Below are 27,072 nucleotides of genomic sequence, written 5' to 3' on the forward strand. Positions count from 1 at the left end.
GAGAAGAAAACACCTCTCAGTGTGTAAAAACTGAAGCTATCTCATGTAGAGAACATGTTACTCTGACTTCTTTCTTACCAGCAACAGAGCATATGTACATATGCAGATAATGCTTGGGGACTTTGTTGTCATAAATCTGTACTCTGGGAATCCCCTGGAACGTAAGCAGGTTATTTGGGAAAGCAAAGAAGCAGAGGGAGTTCTCGCAGTTATGCCTGTGATTCCCTGTCTGCCAGCAGCACGAACAACAGCTCCAACCACAGAGGCCCCACTGGGTGCCAAGTGCGGTGGCTGCTTTGAATTAGCCACTGCAAGCTGCAACATGCCTAACAGTTAGGTTGTGGCTTAAGGGGACTGTGTATTCCAGGCCTTCCTACTGCATCCCCACCCTTGTCTTTTCTTCTCCTTTACTCTCCCTAATCCCTGCCACCCCTCCAGTGCATCCTGGCCCTCTGTCACAAAGCCCATAATGTGTTAAGTTGCTTCCTCTACTGCCTTAGTGTAGAAATGATCCATCACTACCGGTGAATAAAAACCGGTGCATATTTGTCTCTGGGAGGGAAGAGAGAAACAAAACGGACCTCTGTGTCATAAGGGAGACCGGCAAGGAAGAGATGGATCGCTGTAGGTGTCCTTGGAGAGCATGACTTAACATAGACCGATGAAACAAAGTAGCCTGGGAGGGGGGTCATGGAGACACTTAAAGACAAGGCAGCTACTGGTGCTCCACACCCACCACTCTTACTTACTTTAACATTAAATAAAGCAATAATTATTGAATTCCGTTTGAATGAGTAAGATGCTAGAAAGTAAACAATGGGAACATAATTGCAGAGGGAAGGCAATCAATGCAGGCAGTCATTTGGGCCATGTTGATTGTGTAGGCTGCTGTAAGTGCGTGTGTAAGCGTGTGCAGCTTTGTGTAGTTGTTGAATATCTAAGGTGAGTTAAGGGGGTATGCGCTATGACAAGGAGCTGAGTAATACACTCCCGTACGCATGCACAAAACAAGAGTTGGGTAATCCCTCCTTCAATAATGACCAAGGGATCTAAACAATAGCTCTCAATCAGGTGATCAATGTGTCCACATAATTCATGTGTGAGTCACTGTCTTTGAAAGGGGGAGAAGGAGATGCAAGCAGGAGGTGGATAGATCAATGCCCTGTGTGGTGATAACAAGCCTGGGCCTATGCCCAAAGGAGCCTTGCACCAGCGTCCAGGGCCACTCTCATTAAGAACATTTGGATAAGCATGGCCATACATACATAATGTCCTCTTGTAATCATAGCCAGATAAACACATTTCCCCCCATCTTAATGAGCATGCTCGTGCTTTTGTGACACACAGCGATGTCTCCGAAACAGGCAGGAAATGATGTCAATCCCCAAACAAGAAATAAAAAACAGTCAAGCAAATTAACAGCAAGCTGTTGGCCTCCTCTTTCAATAGCTAATTAACAGCTTAACCTCCTGGTGCTTTTATGAAAGCCATGCTGGGAGGAGCTTGCCAAGATTGCAGTACAATAAGTCTGCCTGCAGGAGGCGAGGGCAGGGTGGAGCCATGAGGGTACCCAAACAACTGCTTCAGCCACTTGATGGCATGTGTACTCGCAAGGTACCATCTGGAAACTGAACGAGGCAAATCAGGACCTGCCCTGGCCCTTCTCTCCTTTACCCACACTACAGTGTCAACATCACAACCCTTTATTTTGGACAGCGGTGGTAATAATTACTTGTACAGGGCTCGGAAAGAACATTTTACGATTTTCATCTTTGCAAAACATGAGCCAGGCAGTCTGAGACGATAAATTGTTAAATTAGAAAAATATGTCATGTATCACACACTATTATTACAATGATTAGGAAAGGGGAAAAAAAAGTTTATTGTTGCAGCTAGTCTTTTTGCTGTGACAGTTCTGGTACAAAAATGGATCATAAAAAACAGGAATATCTCCTCTTCTAAAACTCCAAAGGCCACAATCCCATTTTTTACAAGAGAGATAGAAAATGAAAAAAACACATCTGCTTTTGGCACCCAACTAACTTCTCAATACTCCTCCCTAGTCACCGAGTAGTGAGCAGACAAAGACGACTGCTACCAGAGGCCACTAGTATTACTTTAAAACCACTCCCTGTCTTCTGGCTACAAAATTAGGTTGATATTACTTCTAGTGGGACAAGTCTTGTAGTCATGTGTTTTGTATTAGGATTTGTGTATGCAACTTTTTTTGAATGCTTCCTGTGAAATGTTTACAATGCAGACCACTACAACATCAAATTGTGTTAGTCTGAGGACAAACACAATCCTTTTGTACATCTTTGATTTCCATGCAGTTTAGAGCAGACTCTCAGGAATGTACAAAAGGAATTGTATGGGTTGGCTTAACAGAGCAACAAAGGGCTTTAAATTGAAGTGTGTGTACTACAGTAGATAAGATGCCTGACTATGTAGATCTACACTGAGCTGTGCCGTAGGTCACTGAAGTGTTAGTAGGGTAAAGGCAGAGGCAGCCCTACACCCACACAGCTGACAAGAGTCTCCAACACCTCACTGCCTCTTCATTTGTCACTTGCCAGCCACACAATAGCAGGCTGGCCTTATGGAGCCACTGTGCATGTGGGCAGCCAAAAAATGTTGCTGAAGAAGACGAAGGATGAAACAGAGATTTGGAGAGGGCGGAGGTGAACAAGACGTGTATGAGTAAGAGGGAGACGGAGAGTCAGGGTGTTGGATTAAGATACAGGCAAACACTTCTTGTAATGATTAATGCAGTCAGCTAGAATTAAATTCAGAGCAGGAACATTACCCAAACACAATTAGTCCTCGAGAACAAACATCACACTATGTCGGGAATGCAGATTCATTGCCGTATCATTGCAAAGGAGTATCCGTCACAAGTTGAAAGGAATAAAGGGGTAAAACTTTATACCAATTATATGTCCTCTTCCCACCTTGTTGAATACTATGACTCACAAAAAAGCCTTTAAATGTGCCCACAACAACAGGGGAGATGGTAAACCATACATACTTCCTATTGTCTTTACCGGATCTCTTGTACCACCTTTGGGCTGACATAACAACAGAGATGAGACACTGAATACAGTCTCCTCGGGCTTGTATTATCTAGCTTTCACCTCCGGCGTTCTCAGTTTGGTAGTGTAAATATTTCATTATCACATAATTGGTTGCTGCTTCAGGCTACGCAATAAGACTGTGATAGCTAGAGCACTGTATGATTTCCGAATATCCCGAATCGTTTTATGTAAAATTCATAGGAATGTGTTTTGGGGGAGAAGTGTTTGAGTTCTGGTAAAGGGAAATGTTTAGTTGTTCATGCACTGCCCTCGCATAAGCTTGATAGAGACACAAGCTAATTAAGAACGGCGATGATGTGCTCAGCCAGTGTCAATATTTAACCCAGTCTTACACAGCTATCTTTATTAGCAGCATCGCACTGACAAAAGGAGCAACGTGGCCTTTGAGAGGACCTCTTCTTAAAATGAAAATTAACAAGGTGGAGTGGGGTTGAGTGGAAGTGAATATACAGAGTGGGTCTATATGTGGGCTTATTTTGCATGGAACATGAAGTGCCTTGTTGGAGTGAAACTGCTATTGAGGGTTCTTCAAGCAATTCATACAGCAAACACCCACCAGTTCCACCTGTGAGCTGTACCATACAGGGCAACTAGAAGGCTGCAAACTTTAATGAGTCAAACCTTGAAATTGCACTATAAACTAAAGATAAAAAGCTAAATATTTTGAGTGGAATAAAAAATGTCATCGCTTCTTCAATTTGCTATGTTTAAAGTGTCAGGGTCTTTGTTCAATAAAAATAATCACCAAGCATATCCTCTGAACCGAGAATATAAGCCAAAGCCTAGTTGAATTATGCTACATTTTAGTAAAACAGCATATAGTTCATACACAGACAGTGTGTGGATAGTGCAGCTACTGTCCTAACTCGCAAGATCCACATTTGGATTTTATTTTTCTTGATAGGACCCACAGTAGCCTTTGACCTTTGCCCACAGGGAGGCACGGCACTCCATTTGAAATGCTCTATGCAGCAGCTCTCTCCTTCCCATGAGTATTGCCAACGGCATCACTAATACATGTGAGGTCCTAACACAGATTTCTTTACAGGGTGATTCTGTTGGTCCAGCTCATTAGCCAAAGAAAAAACATAACTGCACTCTCCATAAAAAAAAGGAAACAAAAGTGCTCATTGATCAGGTTGATCAATCAAGGATCAATAACCTAAACCCTCATCATTCCCAGTGCAGCGTAATTGCAGATGAGATATAGTTGTCATCACTAAAAATCAAACACAGAGCAGACTAATTGGTAGAGCCCTACTGCTTCGGTCATGCTGGCAAAAAGCTTCACAAAGACCCAGAAAGACTTGTGATGGCCGCTCATTGGAGGTTCCCAAAATAACTGCTCATGCCATTAGCAAATGTCATCATGGAGGTCATTGTGCTGGCTGCCCATCTGGGGACAGTTAATACAGGGCAGAGCAAACCACCAAACAGGAGTGCTTTGTGTCTGTGCTCATGTAACTTTTGAGTTGTTGCATCACTAAAACCATGTGTTATAGGACAACTTGTGATTTTAATCGAATGTTTTTGAGGGATTTCGTTATAAGATAATTTGTTGCTGACCTTTGAGTTAAGCAGCAATCAGGAAAAAAAGAGATCATTTTCAACTCTGATAGTTAAGCAGGGTAAGCAGCGGGTAAAGCAAATAGACACGCCTGATATAATAGACATTTCAAAGACTGGCATCATGGCAAAGCTGCCCTAACTGGCTACACCATATACACTGCTCAATCATGCAAAAAATCTCAAACTATACTTCAAAGCCTACCTCTTTCCCCTTTCCTGTTTATTGATTACGTAGAGCTCTTGTTCAGTAATTGTGCAGTAAATCAAGCATGGTGAGCACTAATCTCAACCCTGGGAGGAAAGTGTTAAAGGTAAAACCTGCTGAAAAGTGCATAATTACGGAGCAGTGTTCAGCCAGGAGAGAGGATACACTCCTCCCTCTCACATTTCTCACACACTGCCTGCCTGCACAACCAGCAGCAGTAGGGAGAAGGGGTTGGCAGAAGAGCAACGGGAAGTGTATACAGTTTCTAACCACCTCTCTCACTCCCTCCCTTACTCTTTCAGTCCTTCTCCCTCCCAATGAATTCCCAACCAAAGCGCCGGGGGCGCCATGCTTGTAAAGAAACCACAGCCTTTTGAGTGCTTCTTGTATTTACAAACGGAGGCATGTTGGAATCAAAGGCATTACCACATGACATAACACATTAAACAGCTGGCAGATTGAGAATTTATAGACTGGATAAGATAGTAAGTGGGGTAAACAGGAAAAAGAGCCATTGTTGGATCAGCTAAACTAGCAATACTTGTTATGAGAGCCAAACTTACCTAAAGCAGAGAATAGGAGAGGAGTGAACTGCAGAAGCTCCCTCCTTTCCCTCGCTTTGCCTTCTCTTTTAACACACAGCTCAGGCTTTACTCCAGGTGGAGACAGCTATCACTTTCCCATCAACTTCCTGTTCCTCTCGTCTCTCCGCCCCCCTTTTTTTCCTGCGTTCTCTTTTACTCCCAGCTGCACAACTTGGTTTTCTGTGCCATGTTTGAAGATGAACAAAGCTGAATCTTCCCCCTGCCGTCTTCTGAAGCACTAAAATCTGCAGTTAAGAGATTTTTTCTCTTCTCATGCCTCCTTCTCTTATCCTCCTCCCCCAACACTTTCCCCATGTTGCTGTTCTGCCTAATATCACCTCAGTTTTTATTTCACCCTCATCAGCAGGCACCTAAAAATAAAATAAATGATAAATGGAATATGATATTTTAAAGTCTTATCTCTTATCTGTTCTTGCAGGGGGAATAATAGGGTAGTTAATCCTGCAGATCCTACTCAAATTGATTAATCAGCACATGCGGACAATCAAATAAATGATTAATATTCCCCAGTCCTGTGGTCGGACAGTTACCCCTGAAACCATCAGTAATAATTCAGTAACCCTTCACAGACCACAGGCTGCAGCTAGTCAGCCTCACTCAGCATCAGCTCTCTGATGTTCAGCAGGACTTTGAACTCCCCGCACACCACACACCAGGGGTAAGACAATCTGCAGTCTTCTTTCTCTCAAACCCTCCAACAATGCCTGCCTACCTGATCAAACTCACGCCATATATGCACAGAATTTTTGGAGCACAGTAATTTACATGATATAGGGTGAGAATGCTTAATCTGTATGCTTTTTATTGTAGCATATCCTCATACTACAGAGTAAAAAAAAAATCAAACTGGTCTCAATGCTGATTCCAAATGACTGTGAAGATACACTTTACAGCCAAAACAGTGATATAGGGTACAGAATGTCACACACAATTGGACATATTGATGCTTAGTCTGTAGAAGTAAGTGCAGAGGGACTGCAGGTCAAAATCAGCTTTAATGAAATAGTATACATGAAATTGTGGCTTTATTGTCTAATATTGCATGTTAAATAACATCAATAAAATACATTTATAAATAAATAAATGAAATGTGTTATGTAATCCATGTGTGAAGTGATTAACAAAATAGCTTTTCCAGGCCTTACTACGCTGATCCCATCCTGGTCAACAGCGGGACAAGGGGGGGGGGGGGATTTATTTTCGCTCCCATTACCTGTGCTATTTTCTCTCCCTCTGAGGTCAGAGGTCCCTCTGACTGTTCTGAATAAGGCCATCATTAGCTCCCCTACATTTGCACCTAGAACAGGAGCATAATAGTAGAGGTGGAGCCTTATAGGATATGATGGTAAATATAGATACATTGTGTATTTGTGTTTGAAGGTGTGAAATGTGAGCTCTGCTGATGGTAGACCTGAAGTGAAAGATATGCAAAGGTATTACTCCACTCCAGCAAACCCAGACACACACACTATATACACACAGGGTCACCCCCCCCCCCAATCCCTTCTCTCTGCAGTACAGGAGGCTTGGTCTTTGTGTTGAGTCTGGCCAGCTGGTTGACTGAATCAGCATGTGCAGCTGTCTCCTGTGACGAACACAACTCCACCACCAGCAGGACACAGTGACTCCTCACAGCATTGCTATGCTTTAATATGGCTGCCTGGCATTACTACAGCCATGTAAAACCCACCTAAGAAGCCGCTGACCTCTGGGGAGTTTACACATGCCGAGTGGAGGCTGGGTTTTTTGCTGTTTCACATATTGATGGTCTTTAACTAGTTTGAGAGCCTCGGAGGGTAGTGCTATTAGAACTACACCAACAACTGGGAGAAGACAGGGCTCTAAAGTGTGAGTGGCCATTCAGTCCTCTTGCCAATATGCCCAGTGATATATAGCTTTGTCTTTAATAGGTACAGACATGGTGTGTAGGGCAGTGTAGTGAAAAAAGCCTGAGTTTTATATAAGCGTTACAGTTCACTTTGATCTCCTCTCTTGCTCCACTGTTTATAAATCAGCCACACAAATATTTATGAGCGGAACAAGGAAAATGGCTGGTCTGGTTTGTATCCCTGCCCTTCTACCCTCCCTTCCTCCCTCCCCACAACGTTCCCTCCCTCTCCCTGTGGCTGATGTGTGGATGAGGCCACCACAGACGCAGAGAGAGTGCATAGGCCCCAGGCCACATCCATCATATCTGCTCTGTCTCTGGCTATTGTGTGGCCTTTGAGAAGGCTGAACCTAACCAAAGCAAGTAACAGAAAATATTTCACAATAAAACAGAGAACTAACACATACAGCACGCAAAAATAGTCACTGCTTTAACTTGAATTAACTGTTTAAAATAGTTGGACTAGTGCAATGAGAATGCATTGTATGGACAAAATCAACTACATACACATGCAACCATCAATGCCGTTTGTGCCCAACTAATGCATCACTAGTTCATAAGTAACTAAGATCAATTAATGAATACAGCCATGTTCAATACATATTGCCTCTGCCTTCCCATTTAGCTCACCTATCTGTTCCTGGCTTCACATAATGGGCAGACCCAGAGCTTCTGGATCCATACGCCTTAATTGCTCCCCCCAGCCCTGACCTCTGGTCCAGATCACATCGCTGATATACAGCATCTCTATTAAATTGGGAAGTAGGTAAATATTCTTCTAATGACCCGCAGTTCTAGGGACACCATTGAAATAGAGGAGAATAAAAATCAATGTTTTTTCCCCCTTTCTCTTACTCTATTCCCTTTTTAGGTTGACTCAAAAAATGTGACGAAGGACCGAGCAGAATAAGCAATGACCTTCACTGAGACGCATTTGGGTAATGAAGAAATTACAAACCGACACGTGGAAGGAAATATCCTTTGAACTGCATCTTGATTGTCCTTCAGTAAACCCCTCATGTTACTACATTGGGTTTATACTGCACCAGTATATACAAAAGAATCAAACAGCTTTTATCTTAACTGAACAGAAAGTTGATCCTGCAATCAAGACTTTGATAATTTGAAAGATAACAGGGTTCAAGCAGGAAACTCCACTGGATGTTACTCCTCCTGTGGTGTAGGTACACAAAAAGATGCTTTAATGCAAGGTTATGTGCATGTAAATGTGTTTGTTAATGTATGTGTGCTGTACAGTAACAGCTGTATGTGTGTAAATGTGGGCAGGGGCTGGTTGTTGGGGAAAGAGACGGGGTAATAGTGGTGGACTGGCTTGTCAATCGATGCAGTGATTGGCAGTTAATGGCTTTTCCTGTTCTGCCTTGGTAACTCTGGACTGATGGCTGTTGCTTCTGATCAGAGATGGCAGATGGTGTTTGATTTTCATATATAAACCCCTGATTTTGTGGAGATGGCTTCATCATGTTTAATGATTTAAAAGGTAAGTTGAATGCTGGGAATAGTCCAATGCTGAAATCCACTCCCAAAAAGCCCTTACCTCGCTTCCAGATGTGACGACTGATCCTTTTTAACTACGTCTACATAGCATGATATTCTTCTATAAACCACACAATCTTTCAATGATACATCATTCATATGATTTTCACAACCCATGCATTTCTCTCCATTACATATGATTCAACTATTTCATTCTCAGGCCTCATATTCCAGTTTGCTGTTTGGCAAACTACTTCCTGATCTAATACCCCGAAAAATACCCCAAATCCCGAAGATCAAAGATAACTCTATACACCTAAAGTCGTATCACCAAATATTCCATTTCACCTAACTGGTTGGTAATAATAGAACAGACTGGAAGTGTGCCAAGGAAAAAAAATGAAAAGCTTCAAATTGAAGAAAATTGAATGATAAGCTCCATTTGGCGTGATGGTAGGGAATCCGAGAACAATCAGCAGGTCCTAAAATCTAAAAAAAAATGTCAGGTTAGATCTTTGTTCTGAAGCCTTATTTGGCTCCTCATTTTACCATTTCATTTTCAACTCTTTAAGACTATGGTTTAAACCAGTGTACAATTCCATAGCTCAAGACGTTTTAACATTACATACCAACAGAAGTTCAAAAGGAGCTGGTTGTAGATCATAAAATCATAAAGCATCATAAAAAAAGGCTTTTATAATACTGATAAATATCGAAGTACATATTTTCAGAAAAGAGAGTCAAAAGAAAAACAGAGGGTCAATACACTCCCTGTGTAAAAAAAGATTGATCTTTCCATATGGACAGAGTTATCTCCATAGAGCTGAAAGTCGTCAGTGAAAATATGCATACTCTAAAACAGCTGCAAGATTCAGATCACGCCTGGACTCACAACTGCAAAATGAATATGCCCTACCTCCTGAAACTTCAACAAATAATGTTGTTTGTTGCTATGCAAGTTAATAACATGCTGGGCCAACCCCCCAACCCCACCCCATGCATATATCCACATGCAAATGAAAACATTGATCATTTGAATACTACTTTGCATTCCATATCTCACCATTTCATGTTCAAACTTTAACGGCTCTCAGAGATCTCTTTTGTAAACAGTAGCTGCACAGACGGTCCTTATGGTTCAAATTATTTCAACATGACTTTTTCAACCTAACAAGCATAAATTAAGGAAATTCCAATCTAGTGACAGAGATAGTCCATCTGAAGAAAGGATCCAAGTTTGAATTATTCAGCAGTCTTTAATTCTGAGGCGAGTGTTGATCGAATGTGTTGACATTATTAAAAAAAGAGTTTGTGGGGCCGGCGAGGAAGGCAGTGAGGGATGATAGTAGACAATCTATGAGTAAGCCTAGCAGTCCAGTGGCTCTGGAGACTTCCTCTACTGTCTGTGTCTCTGAAGAGAACTCAAACGAGGAAAATTGCCTCTGTAAATCAACATGAGATTGAAAAGAACTTTATAATACGCAAATGTGTAAAACTGCTTATGCTGAACAAAAGCCGGCGCTTCAAATGCTTTACTTGGCCAGCTAAGGCTAGTAAAAGTAAAGTGTCTGACAGTGTTACCCTGAGGTCTGCCACATAAACGACACAGGGTGAGGTGAAGGTGAGCAAGAAAAAGAGATGATGTGTCGGGGAGGGGCTTCAAGGCACAGTAGTTTTTTTTTTCAAACACCAGTGTCTATTCTGGGCATCAGTTTGTCATGAAGGAATGTGAAGGCCATAAAGTATCGTTGCCCTTGAGAAGTTGAAGAGCATTCTTGTCCCCAACTCTTAAAACTGTCTCTCTCTCTTTCACTCACTATCACTTTTCCCAACCCGCACTCCCTCCCCCTCTCTCTCTCTCTCACTCCAGCAGTGAGTTAAAGTAGAACACAGGTGTAGAAGACAGCACCCGTGGGAAAGATAACATTTGGGAACATTCCTGGGGTTAAAAAATATGTTTTTTTCTGATATTCTTCATCTGGGGAACTATGTAATTGCCTTGGTTCCATGACTGTGCCTTTGTCCCCCTTTGTGCCTACACCCCACACTCCCCATCGCTAACTCTTACATCACCACCTAGTAATTTCCATATTAGACTTTAAACAAGAGATCTCATTCTCTGCTACGTTTTTTATTTTCATCTTTCCATTATATCCATCTTTTGTTTTGCAGAATAGAAGGCATGATGAGAAAACAAGGTGCAAAGTAATCTTTTCCAGAGCCCCTAATAAAAACCTCATGACACCCTGGGCTGTACCTCTTAATTACAAAAGGATGAAATCTTTTCTTCTACATCTGGAGAAAAGGTTGTCTGCATAACACTGATAGATTTACAGCTCCCAGATCTAACCCTGAACTCCAGTGCACAGCAATTAGACAAAAACATGGATGGACATCCAGCCCTGTGAAGTTCAGGAAGAGATGGCTATTTTCTCTTGGCACTAAAGAAAAACCTCAGAGGCCCCACTGTTTCACATAAAAATATTACTAAGAAAATAGTTCTGAGGAATCTAGAAAATTGTAAATTTTAACATAAGCCTCTATAATAGCTATAATAGATGTGAGTTGGACACATCACATTTGTGCTACAAATCCAATCCAAAATAGTCTGCTTTGAATAGAGCATGCTTGCAGACAGCAGGATCTCTCTGACCCATCACTAACAATGAACAGCCAATGAAATCCAGGCAAGAAATTGCTGAAGTTCTACAATCTAACATGAATTAATGCACCACTAAATAGAACAGGCAGGTTTGCTAAAACAAACAAAAAACTAGGGTAAAACAATGACGGTACATGTTCTGCACACTGAGAAACTGTGGCTGAAGAATTGTAAACCAGATATGGGGTTGAACCCAGCTGCCTTCCAAAATACAAGAAAGCTAACAGGTTGGGCAATTATATAGAGACATGCCAAATGTACTGTATCTCAATGTACTTGATACTGCTTTTACTATGATGTTTTTAGCTACTGAAACATGTTTTTGGATGGAGAAGTGGAAGGTTACGAGGTAAAGGGATGCAGAAAACCAGGGCCACATACCCATCATTCTGTAAAATATATCTGTCCCATGACTCTACTCAGGAGCCCAAACCAAAACAGAGGAGAAGTCCCTGTGTGCTCATCATGGCACCTAAGACCTCCTCCCCTCTTCTCATCTGTCTTTTCACCCAACCTTTCTTTTTCATGTATAGCTCCACTGAACACAGACGTCAGAGTTGAGTAGTTTTGTGGCCCTGACCACTTGGAGGCCATTAATCTGGTGGCTTAGCCACTGATGTATTGATGGCCGAAGCCGGTAAGCTGGCCCGCCTCACTCTCTCCTTCCCTTCAGCTTAGCAGCTACATAGATTCACAGGAGCCTACACCTGGCCTCATCAGACCAGCATTTGCCTGCCAGTTGCCTTCATTAGTCTCTCTGGCGCAATGGGTAGAGGTCACCAGATGTACTGACCAGCTGAGCAAAAAGATCTGTGAGACGCTTGATTTAAGTCATGATAGTTAAATGCATTCAACATGCATCCTAGTGTGCATAGTCCAAGTATTTTTCAATCCACAGTTAACATCTTTAATTTAATAAGACTTGTATACAAAAATACACCTTGTGGTAAATGTGCCTGTAGACCAGGAATACTCCAAAATTAGTAATAGGGTTAAGAGTATTTATATTGTAAGCCTGGTTATTGGGGCATTTTTCAATTACCTCAATTACTATTTGCTTCCCAATGACAGTGTCTCTTACATGGTGACTAATTTAAATGAAGTTTGACTACAAAATACATAGAATTATCAGTAAATTGTAGATGCTGCTGTTTACAAGGAATCCTAAACGGGTTGTTTTGAAGACAGGGCAAAAGGTAACCTTTCCCTCTTGCAGCGGGGGAGGTACAAAGACAGGACCATGACTGATATGTCTGTAATATGTCTTGACATTGATAAAAGCTGACAGATTCAGAGTATAACACAGATTAGATACTGAGAGTTTCCTCTTGGCCCTTTTTATGTCCCCATATTAGTAACAGTGCTCTCCTCTTAGAGGAGGAGCAAACATCTTCTCATATAGATGAAGATTAACTTTAAGAAGACACAGAGGGATGGGGGTCCGAGCAGGGGATTTAGAATTGGAAAATATTTAGTTTTCCAACATGATTAGAGTAAAGATAATTAACCCTAAACAGATCACTACACTGGACCACCCACTGATACTCTACCTCTACTGCTTTGGTTTTTGGTTGAAGAGTATTTGCTATGTTTATTAATTTTAACAGGACAAAGGAAAAGTAGGAAAAAGAAGGAAAGGAAACAAAACAGATGTATAGAAGCAAAGATGACAGACAGCTAGAGTCTAGGATGTATGACAGTGTTGTTTAAGAAGCAGTACTTTAGTCAAAATAAATACCTACACAAAATCACTGATTTGAAAATAAAAATGTACAAGTGGATCCTATATCTGCTTTGGTCAAAAAACTGGTATTACCTTACTTCCTATCCCATTCCTTCCTTCTGCTATTTCCTCTGATAAGGCTGCACATAACAGAATCAGCAGCTTATTTGCACATCACCTAAAATGTGCACTGCTCTTGTGCAAAAAAAAAGTTATCCAACAATCCTTAACACAATGAACGAGGATCTTAAAATATAACACAGCATATGTCCATTCTCCAATCCTCCCATGGCTGTTTGTGATGGAAGACAAAGAATGCATCCATATCTCCACCACAGACCCCAGACGGAGAAGCTGGTCTGTAATGCACTGGGCTCTTTAAAGCTGGTCAATTGCGGTGGACAGCCACTGAAAACAGATGGGAAAGGACCAGCTTCCATTGCCTAAGCAGCCTGCTCAATCTTTTTTGTTGTCTTTCACTTTGAAAATCTCAGCAACACCCACAGTAAGGCAGCACAATCTTCATCAGCAGAAGCAGCAGCAGCAGCAGCAGCAGCAGCTGTGCTATGGGTCAAAGCCTGACCCACTCTGTGGCCTTCTCAAGGGGTGGGAGCTGGAAGGGTTGTGAAATTCTTGCACACAGCCAAAAAGTAAGCCCTACCGGCTCCCTCCCCTTACTTGCCTGACAGCCCCTCTCTCCAATCCACCTTTATTTACAATTGCATGCCACTCTTTCCTTGTTTCACCCAATCAGAGAAACTGTGATCTGTTTGAGTTAGGGTGCTAGAGTTCAAAACCAGTATCAGGATCATGGCTGTGTCATCATGGCCCATTCTGAATTGAAATTCCTCCTTAGTGTACTGTTATTCCATTGATGGTGTACATCACTTGTTCTGATTCATATTATAATAAGTTCTCTATGAGCAATTAAAATGATACATTTCATGAGCCCTATGTTGTCATCTGCTGGCACTTTAGATTACAAGATTTGGCTCTGTGTATGTGTGTTTGTGTGTGTGTGTGTGTGTGTGTGTGTGTGTGTGTGTGCGCGCGCGTGCATGCGTGTGTGTGTGTGTTCATTCACACACTTGTGCATGTGAAAGGAGAGAATGGGCTGTCTCCCAGGATGTGCAGCAAGCGCTTTATTAGAGCGGTAGTACCAGTAAATCAGAGCTCAGCCCTTCCTGGAACTGCTGCAACCTTTCCCACTGAGCACTATTACTGAACAATCATAGGCTAGCCATGATAATTAGCAGAGTATCTATCCTTCCAACCCTCCTGTGCCCCCCCCTCCATCCCCATCCCTTCTCTCCTGTCTGTCTCTTCATACTCCTTTTAACACTCCTCTTGTCTGCTGTGTGAGCTGCCTTCTGTTTCAGGATATCTCACAATACCTGTCCTAATCTTTGTCTTTATTTTGGAAAAGATTGACATTTTGGGCCCAATCATCTGCCCTCACTACAAAAAGCACCAAACATATCGAGCAAATTGACATCCAAGAAAAGTTTCTGAGCTTCGGAGAGGAATTAGACATGTAATTACCAACCAACTCAAAGGAGTGATGGATGGAATGATTCCAAAACAGTCCCGTCAGTAAAGAAATTCTGAAAATCCATCTGTGATGCCAAAATCAGCGCAAAATGACCATTTGGCCTGAGTTTAAGTCAGCAGGCGTTATCAACTGCATGAGTCCAAAGTAAAATTCATAGTTTTATTTCATTGAAAAACTGGATTATATGTCAAAGAATGCTAAATAAAACTAAACCTAATGTAGTTGTATATAAAAAATACTGTACAAACATGCAGGAATGGAGTCAATCCTGGTAGTTATGACCTTTGAGCCAGTTCTTCTGCTTAAGATCATGAAGCTAACCACCTCAGTGCCTTTTCATGAAACCCACTAATCCTTTCATAAACACTGCAACTTATTTTCCTTCATTACAAATAGTGATGCTCTCTGTATAATGTAGATATTTTATTTCCTCGTTGGTTCACTGATTCTTTTGGATTACACTTAGGGGTAAAATAAGAGCACCAACCCCATCTAACATACAGATGTATTATGTTACTTAATGGGTCAGCTGCTGGGCTCCACTTAACACGATGTTAGTACAGAACTTATGATCAAAGTCTTTCTGTTTCTCATCAGTAAAGTGCAGACATTGGATGTGACTGTGTTTAAGGCAGAGAAAGAGTTAGGTGAAAAGTTTGTGTAGTTGTGTTTGTTCTCATTAGAGCAGGACAAGGACAGAGGGAGGGGTGTCAGGACTTTCTTGGTTAAAGATTCCCGTCTGATAGTGAAGGCACTTTCCCCTTTTCTTTCCACGGCCAAGCGGCATCTGGAGTGGATTTTGTGCTAGCAGACACCGAGGAACATGATTACATTCGGCTAACTGGGCTCTAAACTGATTATGCATGTGCCAAGCTAATGGACTACATTTGCAAGAGGAAAAATAACATCCAATCAATCTCAATTACCGCCGATTGCATTGGCCCCCGAGACAAGGAAGGTAGCCAGCTGACTCCCTGTGCTCCTCCCCTTTCTCCCAATCCTTGACTGGAAGCTGAGGCCTGTGGCTGGGCCTGGTTAGGCCCCACCCATTATGTCTGGCCAGGGAAGCCAGGGCCTGGGAGTTGGATAAATTCCACTCATCTCACCTCCACACTAACACTTGGGGCCTAAATATTGGAGCATACTGCTAATGGTGTAAGGGCTATCAAATTCACATAATACGTACATGGCTCACTGTAAAATGAAAATTAAAGCTGGGTTTTGTTCAGGATGGAGAGTCTCAGGAGAGAGCTACATATTATAAAACATACATCACAAGAACTATTTTTTTATTATATACTTCTAAGAAACCCATCTGTTTATGTTTAGGAGTGACCTTTAAGGGAGCAGATTGGTGATCATGATGCTATCATCAGAGCAACTAAAAAAGGCCTGTGGTGCATGGGAAAAGGGGAAGGTGAAAGTTAGCTACATAGCTACATAAGGCTGCTCTGGCAGAACACACAGCACTCTGAATGAATATCTTTCAACTTAGAACAGAGCACACAGGGGAATACTGCATCACCCCCAACTGTGTGTTGGTCCATGCGGTTAGGATGACTTGCTGAATCTTTCTGTGGTCTTTTGGAACATTCCAATACATGGGGTGGTGGGGCTGATATTTTTAGAAAGCCCTAATATGGGCCACATACCACAGACTCTCAAATTATCCCATCCAGCTTAGCCCTCAATTTAAACCTTGCTTTTTAATTCCAGTAATTACAGGCTCCAATTTATATGGAGCTGTGCACACAAAGGGCCCGTTTAATGCAAACCAGTTTGATTTGGGTGAAGTGTCCCAAGCATCTCCCACATCTTACAGTCTGTTTATGCTGACTTGATGATTTATTTTCTCCCTAAAAAGGTTAAAAACGGTGCTATTTGCATCAGATTTCTTTTGGGAGGAATACATGAATGGTGATTTTTCCCTTTTTTTCTGTCTTTGCATAATATACCAAATTAGGTTTACAGGCTTGTGGGCCACTCTGGGGTTTTGCCTGTCAGTATCTCTACCAGGACAGTAAATCCAAAGTGGGACAAAAGACTGTAACATTGTCAAGTCAGGAGCCACTACGACAAGATGCCGCAAAACCATGTACACGTTTTCTACTAATCACAAATGTAAGTCACAGAATGTTGTAATAATTCTTGTCGACTTGTGAACAGCTCTGTTTCTGAGTAGTGTCTGAGATGCAGAGAGCTTAAGAGGACGCTGTGTTCTTGGGTTGAGAGAGCAGGTAATTTCTGGACAAATGCACACACTCTTTCTTGGAAGATCAATTGGTTTTAAGAAATATGGAGCCATCTTAAGAGGCTTAAGTCATAAAAAATGATCATGCCTGGATGTGTTGTACATATTTAATCCCCCACAGCCTGAGCAGCAGTATGACATATGTCTCTTCTCTCTTTAAAAACCTTGTGTGGAAAATGAGATAGAGGAGAAGAAAATATGTTCCTCTTTTGCTTTCTGGACTCACAGCAAAGTGGGAAAGCTTAAAGATAATGCAATATGAATTGTAGCCTATCCTGTGAAACAAAACAAGTCTCTCGCTCCAAAGGTGTGTGGTAGGGAGAGAGTTTGCCAGAGCATGTCTATTTTGGTCTGATGTGAAAGTCATTGGAATGTGGGCCAGTATGTCCAGCAGCATGGGCCAAGAGAGGATGACCATGAACTGGGAAAAACACAAGGATATCTTGCTATGCTTTTCTGCTGTATCCCGACTGACTTAACAAATCATGTTGCATATTTGCATTTTAATGTGCCTATGAATAAGCTGATTCAGAGAATGTACCTCTGCCCTCTGTTTGTTCTATTGCAAATGTCAAACTGACAAGCCACACTATAGATGGTGCACCACCTTCTGTGTCCCTTGACTCCTGGAACTGCAGTTCTAGGATCTCTGCTTTACACTTCCCACTTTCACAAAACACAATTAATTGATTTTTCTCTTTAATTCTTATTTCCGGACCCAGAATTTGCAAACAGGAAACATTATTGCCATGCCAGGGGTTTCTGATAAGGCACGTGCCTTAAAACAGCTCCTTATAAGTAGAGGTCATTTTTTATCACACAAATATGTCAAAATAAAAAACAGAATTGTTGGGTTTTCCTGTTTTCTTTGTTAGAATCAAATACATTTTAATCGAACAAAGTTGATAAATGAAGGCAAATACAGGAAACAGAGTTATATGTTTGTTTTTTACTGACATAGCAAATTCTTACAGGGAGTATGTTGAGTCAGTGTTTGTATGTATTCTGTTGTGTGTGTATACATGTGCAACTGTGCCAGTTTGGGTTAAGCGCAGAGTGGCCGTAGCCGCAGACAAACAGGATAGGTACCTAAGTGGAATCAGGCCTGTTAGATTTATGGCCATTTGTTCGGAGAGTGTTCATCCATTGGCTATTATGGAATGATTAGAGGAGAAGGTGAAGCTCCAAGTCCAGCAAAAATCAATACGGCTGTCGAGAACGATTCAGCCTTTCCCGCTCCGAAGAGTATTAGCACCAAACCTCTGTCTCCTCACACTTCTTCATTCGTCTCCTAGTGATTCACCCCTAAGCCTCCTAGCCAGCTTCATCTGCCATGTTCTTCTCATGGCCACATAGTGGCCATGCTTCTATATGACTACTGGAAGGGAGGGGGTCACACAACAGAGGTGTCTCAAGCGCTTTGAATAGGAGCTATTTTAGTGGTGTGGGCAGTACTAGAATATTTTCTGTATCTCTTGGAGGGTACCCATTTTAGCAGGAGGAGGATTAAGGGAACATGTTGCATTTTTTATAAAACCATCAAAGATCAGTTGAAGAATAAATAATCCAAAATATGACTCAAACATACTACTTTTCCTTGCCATTAAAGCGCACTTTAAAAACTGAAAAAATACTGACGGATATATTCCAGGTTGTCTCTTCTGCTGCATTATAAAGTCTGATATCTCTCATGTTATGTTTGAATTCAGTTTGAATGTGAAAACTGTAACACACTGCTATAAAACGGTTAATCGGCGGGTTTGATAAAGAAGTTAAAGGACTACTAACCTTGTAAAGTTTGAGGCTAGCCTCATGCCGTGAATTGACAGTATGCATCCTCAGCTTTTCCAGGCTGTTTGTGTAGTAGTCGCAGGCATTGCACTTCAGGTGCACTGGATTGCCAATTGCCACACACTTCAGGCGCCATTCATTGCCTTTGCCCCCTTCTTTGATGTGTGCTACAAGTTGGTACTTTTGTACATGTTTGTCTGTTTTGCAGTGCAGCTGGAAGTTGGCCTTGAGCTGGGTGGTGTAGTGGCACAACTTGCACTGGTGCGAATCGCCCACCACAGCACGCCACTCCTCCTCCGGTAGGCTGCGTTCAGCTCCCATATGCATGCCAAGCACATCCAGGTTGTCAGTGGTGAAGCGGTTGCACACAGCACACTGAAAGAGCTTTAAGGAGGGGTCGCTGGTCTGTGATAGACTTTCTCCAAGGGTCATCAGTTCTTCGGACACCAACTGCCCACTGCCAAGCCGCACATCCATAGGGATCTCTCCACCTACTAGAATATTGTGGAACATAGAAACAGACAAAACAAAGAGAAGGTTAAAAAGGTACTTAGATTGTTAAATAAATACATGTATTATTATGTTGAACAATATATGTCTGTGAGACATTGCATTGAGGATATTGTGTGTATTTATGGGCATGTAGCTATATAGCTTGCTTTGAGCTTAGTGCACAGAAGCCTAGACGTTTCCATAGGGACAGAAACCTCACACTGCCAGGGAATAAATATATACACTGGCCTGTTTGGGCCTGGTGCACTCTCATGAACGGTCTGAAAATAAACTGCAGAGGTCATGATCTCAACAGAAAAAGCTATTTTATCATTACTGAATAACTAAGGAGTTCCCAAGCATATATTATAGTAAATAGAATCCATCATCTTTGTTCACTGAAAGATAATTTATAGAAAAATCCACTTTCCTGCTTGGATTCTTCACCGTTTTTCTCCCCAGTTTGTCTCATAATCTATACACACCTAACAGATTAATTCTGGCTCAAGCAATGGAGAGGAAAAAAAAGAGCAAGGACACACATCCATAACACCAAACACAGTACTGATGTCGATACAGTCTGAGAAGTCTGATTTTAAAATATAATTAAACTTTAAAACTTAAGAGAAGCTAGATTTTTTTATTTTGTCTGCTGATCTTCATTGCCCCGACCTAGCATTCAGGCTTGACCCCACCTGTGCTTCACACTAAACTAATTCCAACAGATCATTTTTATTTATTGCTGCAGCATGGGGAGACCTTTGAGAAACCCTCTGAAATCTCTCATTTCTAACTGGCTCTTATTCTTCTTTACCATTAAATTATTTACACCAGACCTTAATCCAGTTACTCGTAAAATGTTGTCTGGAAAGACTTTGATTTGCTCTGCATTTGTTTTAAATTTTTTGGTTTTATGCTGTTACCACAGTATAGCAAACGTAAATACTTCAAACCAGAGTCAATGTTTATACAAAGATAATTTGGAAGTGCTAGATGAAAAATGCTTACTTAAAAAGTAAAAATGATAACTTTTACACATTCCCTTTTTTCTCAGAACTTACAGAACTAATGTTCTATAGTGATGAGCTATTGAACTGGTTTTTGAACTGTCATAGCATACAAAGGACAACTTTTATCCGTACAGAGACCTAAAAGTCACACTCCGACTCATCTCCTTAACTATCTCATACACTGTTTCATATCTTCCTTTTTGTATAGTACAATGATTAACAGGAGGCTGAGATCAAGTCAGGTCAACATTTGTTATTTATTTCTTTGGCAATACCCTCAGAACTCAAAAATCCATGAAAAGCATGAAAGCCCAGCTCTCACTTTAGCAGCTTGGTCTGATATCTCCTATTGATGGCAGATTCTCTAGAGATTTACTGAGCGCTATGTATCATATTGTTCAGTTAATACTTTAGTGTTTGTGTATGATGGCTTCAAGGGTTCCTCAAAAAGTGACCAAGGATGACACCACTGCAGTTTATGGACCTAGACTGTGTCATTATTGCCTCCCTTGTAACATGCTTATTACAAGTCAGCTCACAGGAAAATGAACCAGATGGCAGAAGAGTGGGAAAAATTAGTCACAGCAATCAATTCTTGTTTGTGTCTCTGAACGGGTGACAGTTGGAGACAAGTATGTGCAAACTGTGGGGTTGTAACTGGCCCACCAAACACACTGCTTTTCTGCCGAATTACACATGCTGAGTCCTTCCTTCACCAACATAAAATTTATAGCTGCAATTACAGAGTCAGAAAAAAATGGAGAACTCCAGTGGTGGAGTTCAGCAGCAGTTTGGGAATAATGATATAAAAAGACTGATGTTGGCTGCCTAAGGGGGCAGGGAGAAGAGAAGAGGTTTGGTCATTCCAACTCACATTTTAGAGCAAAAATGCACATAACAAAGTGAATTTACAAATACAGTCTAGAGTTTACATCAACACTACCACTTAGCTTACTGTATTAATGTTTTCACAAATGCTAAAAAAAACCCTCATATTTGGCGCATTTATAACTAAAATACTTGTAGTTTAAATAGTTCATATGTAATTGTAATGTTGATCTTGTGAATTACAAGGTTTTTATACCAATTTAGGATCAAGGCTTTTGTTATGAAGCCTACTATCATGTAAACTTTCAATGATGGATTTGGTTAAGGCCTGGAGTAAGCCAATGAACACATTTTAATCAAATGGATCATGTCTAACAGCTCACTCTTTCCTATTTTAGTGAAATTCTGCTTGAAATGGGTGGAATAGGGCAGGAATATCTTCGGGTAGCCAAAGTTCTGACTTGTACTTTGCGATTTTGTACAATCAAGGTGCATTTAGGAGATAAAAAATGGAACTCACCAAGTGCAGGAGCGAGAGCAGCCATGTTGGGATCCAAGTGAAAGCTCCCCATCAGAAACTGGGCTTCGGCTCCTGCTGGGTCGATCTTGAGGCCTGGTGGAAGGCTCATGTTCTGGGTCAGGTAATATTGGTAGAGCTCAGCCTCAGAGGGTGAGGGCATGGCTCCCAAGCCAAGCCGGCCATGCTGCATCTGAGTCACATTCTGCTGGAGTAGCATCATGTTGTGCATGTGCTTCTCGCTGGTCATGTGGATACGCAGGTTCCGGGCAACATTGGTTTCGTAGTCACATACCTCGCATCTCCAAGTTGGTTTGTTCTTCGGCTTGGTTGGGGAGGGGGCCCCACACGGTCCAGTCATATGGGTGGTGGACTGTGTAGGATGGTGGTGGGGAGGGTGATGGCTACTGGCCTGGGTCACAGAGGGGACAGCCACCACTCCTGCTGGGTTATGTCCAAACACCTGCTCCTGCGCAGAGCCAATGGTTCCTCCATTCTGCAGTGTCTGCATGTTGTTCAGGTGCTTGTCCGACTGCATATGGATGCTTAGGTTGCCCTTTGTGGTGGTTGAGTAGTTACAAACCTACAAAATATACAACATTTTCTCTTAGAATACAAAAAGGATTACATTCATTACTTTTAAAAATTACTTTACCTCTTAAATACTCCTTAATGGCTCAATAAATCAACAACCTAATACCAACTTTTATTTCATCCTGTTGAAAAACAAGACTGTTGCATTTCTTTGCTACGTACCTCACACCGAAAGGGCTTGTATCCACAGGTATAGCTTTCTCCACGAGCAAGACGAGGGTGACTCTGACCACTGCTGCAATACATACAGGAGCCTCCAGAGTCTGGATGCTTCTCTTTCATGTGGGCTTCCAATGTCTGCTGGTATTTGTAATGCCAGTTGCATTTGGGACACTTAAGTGTCTTACATGAGTTGCGTGAATGCATCATGGTCATGTGACCACCCAAGGACCGTGAAGATCCCAGGACAGTGTCACATTTGGGGCATTCTACCCCACTTCCTCCACTGCCACCAAGCCCATGGTTCTGTGAACACTCGCCCATCCCTGATAGGTCACAGGGGCCACCTGGCAGGGGATGGGAGAGACCATGGGATGAAGGGTGGAGGTGATGATGATGGTGGTGCATGTGGTGATGGTGCAGAAGGGCTCCATTTTCCTCCTCTCCCTCTGCTGGGCAATCATTTGGTTCTGGAGCTGTGGCACTATCTCGATTGGCACTTTCATCAGCAGCAGCGTTGGAGGACAGAGGTGAGGAGGAAGTGCCAGCAGTTTCATCCTCGCTCCTTCTAACGGCAGCTGCCGCCATTGCCATGGGACCTGTGGATCCCTGGCAGTTAAAGCTCAGAGGGAGCTCTGAGGTTCTCCCCCCACCATCGGCAGCTGAAACCTCTTTTTTGACAGAGGAGGTATTGGAAGCGGGGGCTTTGCTGTTGAGTCTGGAATTGACTGCAGAGGTGCAGGCAGAAGGCTGGAGAGCGCTACTAGGCATTAATAAAGGAGATTTGGAAATGCTTTGGTTTGAGACAGCTGGTTCCCCTGCTTCACCTCCGCCACTGCTACTGTTATCACCACAGGCCACTGCAGTGCTTTCTGCCTCCACCTCATCTGCCTCCTCCCGCAATAAGAGTTCCTCTTCTTCTTCTGAGCCCCCCATATGGCTCGATAGATGCTCCTTGCTTTCAGTGTCCCCATCCTCTCCCTGGCATGCTAACTCTTTCCCAACAGGCTCCTCTGTTCTCCCTCCCTTTTTGGGCAGGGCACTGGAGTCTTTGGCAGAGCCTGTGGATGAGGTAAGAGTGGATGCTTTGGGGATGCTAAGCCCTCCGAGAGGAAGGACTGAGCTTAGTGGGGTTTGTTGCTGTTGCTGGAGGCTAGAGTCAGAATCTTTGTTAAGGAGAGTCTCACTGCCCCCACTGCTGCTTCCAGGCTCCAGATGAACACCACTAAATGTGCCATAGAAGCTCTGACCAGGGTTTATTGGGAGCAGGGTAGGTGGCAGAGAAGTACTCTTAGTATTTGGTTCCAGGAAACTGATGAGGGGCTCTTTGTCCTTCCCAATGCCCTGGATGATGGCAGATGCATGCTTGTCCCCTAGTAGCTGCCGCTCATCCTCACACAGTGTCATGCGGTGATCATGGACAGCATGTGTGGCAAAGGAACGAGCGTAGCCAAAGGACAGCTTGCAGAGAAAACACATGAGAATGGGTTTGCCCTTGCCATATAGGGCTAGCCCATCAAATTTGGAGAAATCCACATTGTTGGGAACATCTTTGGATACACAGGACTTCTTGGCAGACCCATCGCTGTTCAGGTAATCCTTGTTGCTTTTGTGCCGCACATCGAAGACACGGAAACTGTGCAGGACAGGGCTGAGACCTGCCATGGTTGAGGTATTGGGGAAACCTTGGTCTGAATTGCCAAACCACTTCCCGAAGGACGAGGCTATGTGGAACGTGTTGATGATCTGAGGGTAGACCGTGGATGAAGTCCCAGTAGGTTCCCCCGGTTTTCCCCCACTGGTGAGAGAGTTTGTGGGAAGCAGGCCGGGTACCATGCCCCCACCACTTTGGATCAATTGACTGAGGCTCTCCACAATGTAGGCTGAGCCATCTGGCTGGTAAACTATCTCACCAGCCAGGTTCTCAACATCACTACTCTCTTCTTCTTCCTCCTCTCCTTCCTCACTCCCGCTCTCAGGTGCTCCCAGTTGTTCTGTAGGCTGATGTCGCAGAAGAGTGGGCAGGCCCCCTCCCCCTGAAGCCATTGGCACCCCAGGAAAGGGCTGAAGACTTGGGAAACAGCTGTCAATCTCCATTTCGTCTAAGTCCTCAATTTCCTCCTCCTCTCCACAGCTCACTCCCTCTTGCTCGTCTTCCTCAAGTCCCTCTCTCCTAGGATGCAGCTGGCCTGTGGCAGAGCTATCACGGTGGGCTTTGGGTGATGTCTGTTTTGGCTGCTGCAAGGACTGGAGATCTCTCACCCTGTCATGAGGTGCACTCGGGTTTTGGGGTTGAGAAGGGTAAGGAGCAGAAAGAGACAGTGGGTCCAGGGAAGGTGCCTGGTTGGTGCAAGGGACTTGTGAGCTAGAATGATCGTTCCAGGGCTGTGGTGGTTGCTGCTGCTGGGAAGAGCTGAGCCCATCGTCTGTCCCAGAAACCACAGGAGACTCACAGCTGTCCATGCTGATGCCTACATGAGGCGTTCATCGCATCCAGGCCTGCAAAGACACAAAATGTGTGAATGAGAGGTTATTATTGTGTTTAGGATATTTCATTTAAATATACATGCTAATGCACAGGCACAAAAAAATAATTTGTGATACCAATGTTTGAAGCAGTAATGTTATTTTTTTTCTTCCAAATAATACAACATCTACTAAGAAAAGAAAAAGATACAGAAAGTGTGGAGAAGATACTATGTATAGAAGCCTTAGAAGAAAATCAAATGTATGGCACATCGGGTGAGAGAAGAAAGGCTGAGATATAATTGAAAAATGACACCATGCTCATTACACTAGATTAGATACTTAAACACAATACCTGAAACAAGCACTAATAAGCTGTCCATGATTCATCTTCCTGCCATATCAGGAAGGTACCATCTTTTATCTTCACCTTCCAAACAACACCCCTAATCTTATATTCTGCAAATCCTACATCCGTTTTTAATTAACTTGCAGTCGGAAAAAGGGAGAAACAGGCTAACTTAATGGATCAAATAGATTCCTTGTGAGATAATTAGACGCTGAGAAGCCACCCATCAGCACATTGTACATTTACATAACTGAAAACTGCATCTAAAAAAGCTATTCTTAACAATATCCCCATTATCACTCAAACTTCAAGGTGTGCATATATAAAAAAGATACAATACATGTTCATTATTGATACAGATGTATGAACTTTAACAAGTATAATAAAAAGGCAATTTTTTCTATGAGCCGAAAATACATGAGCTGGGTTGGTACTTTATGCAGCTGTGTTTAGATCTTTCATCCAATAACCTCCACGCTCAGCCTGGTTTCAAACACTCCAGCCATCCTCCGTCTCTGAAATAATAAATGGGATCTGAGCTTTCGGGAGCTGGCCATGCCCCGAGCATCTGAGAGGCCCAACACAGGCTGCAATTTAGAGCGCAGAAGAGATAAAATGATAGCGCAAGATACTGCTGAGCTAATAATTTTATTAAAGGGATGCAGCCAACATTGATTAAAGGGGGCAATCGGGCTGAAACCAATAACTCTGGGCTGCCCTTTAACCCACCAGTGCTGAATATTACATGAGCAAAGTTTCCCGGCACCATGCTTACTGCCATGTCCCGGTTGATTAGCACATTCACTGCTTGCACTTGATTTATTCACTTATTTACTTAGGGATGCAAATTTTAGCTGTGATCAGAATGGAGTCTACCCCCAAACCCTCACATATTAACCACTAAGGGAGAGAAGAGATTGATAATGTCTGTCTGCAGCTTCATGAATGTCTGATGAAGCTTGCCTCCTACACAAAATACCTGAGACCTCTCCGGTCTATAAAAAAGTAGAACACACATTTTAAACATTATCTTTTTTATTTGGAGTAGATAATTAACAATAAGAAGTCAACAGAGTGCACGGCAAAATAACAACAAAGATTTTTTGTTTTTGCTTTATGATAAAGCCATGACTTTGATAAAGGAAATTTCAAACATAACTGCAGATATGACGTCTTCTCTGTGACAAACATTTGCTGCGAGTATGGCTCATGTTGTTCTGTTACACACAGTAGAACCTAACCCCAATGACCCCTGCCTTACTTTGCATATAAAATGAAAAATATCAGCCCGGCTGCCTTATTAACAAGATTGCTTTGTACAGCCAGACATGATTTAGAGATGGCTGCCATATTGAGTGAGGGGATACTAGTCCTTATGGTCAGTATTTATTATCTGCTCCATTAATAAGACGCTATGCGCTCAACAGTTATTTCACACAAATGGACAGAGGGAGGGGAGAGTAATGCAAAAAAAACAAAAAACATGTCGTATGTCAAACAGACAATGATTCTTCAAACTGAAGGCACGTGAATAAACTACACAAAATTCTATCTGAAAAGAAAATGTGTTCATGTGTGCCATCTGAGCAAATAGTGTTTCACACCTTTTTCCTGTTATCTATCCCATCAGCCCCTCCTACAGATTCCACTGCCTGTCTCAACCGGGCCTGGAAACATTAAACCTACATGCACAACTAGTACTTCAGATTTTAAGCTCAAAATGACCTCTAAAGTTCCTGACTCTCATCTTTGCATAATCTTGAGTCCAGAAAAAAGCAGCTACTCTGTACTTCAGTGGGGTTATGTTCCCGTCCATTAC

At 42.5% G+C, this 27,072-nt stretch overlaps 1 protein-coding gene across 2 annotated transcripts in view; it reads right to left on the reverse strand.

Moving 5' to 3' along the window:
• Window positions 1-27,072, reverse strand: part of zfhx3b (zinc finger homeobox 3b) — a 282,485-nt gene that overhangs the window by 62,959 nt on the left and 192,454 nt on the right. For both annotated transcript variants that reach the window (XM_065952964.1, XM_065952965.1), the window contains 3 exons: window positions 22,442-24,937; window positions 21,689-22,268; window positions 18,836-19,332 (listed from right to left, as the gene is read on the reverse strand). In XM_065952964.1, the coding sequence (XP_065809036.1) occupies window positions 18,836-19,332; window positions 21,689-22,268; window positions 22,442-24,901 (3,537 nt within the window). In that variant the 5' untranslated portion in view covers window positions 24,902-24,937. The remainder of the gene's footprint in view (window positions 1-18,835; window positions 19,333-21,688; window positions 22,269-22,441; window positions 24,938-27,072) is intronic.

The sequence above is a fragment of the Labrus bergylta genome, chromosome 3, assembly GCF_963930695.1.
Source record: "Labrus bergylta chromosome 3, fLabBer1.1, whole genome shotgun sequence".
NCBI classification, from domain to species: Eukaryota; Metazoa; Chordata; class Actinopteri; order Labriformes; family Labridae; genus Labrus; species Labrus bergylta.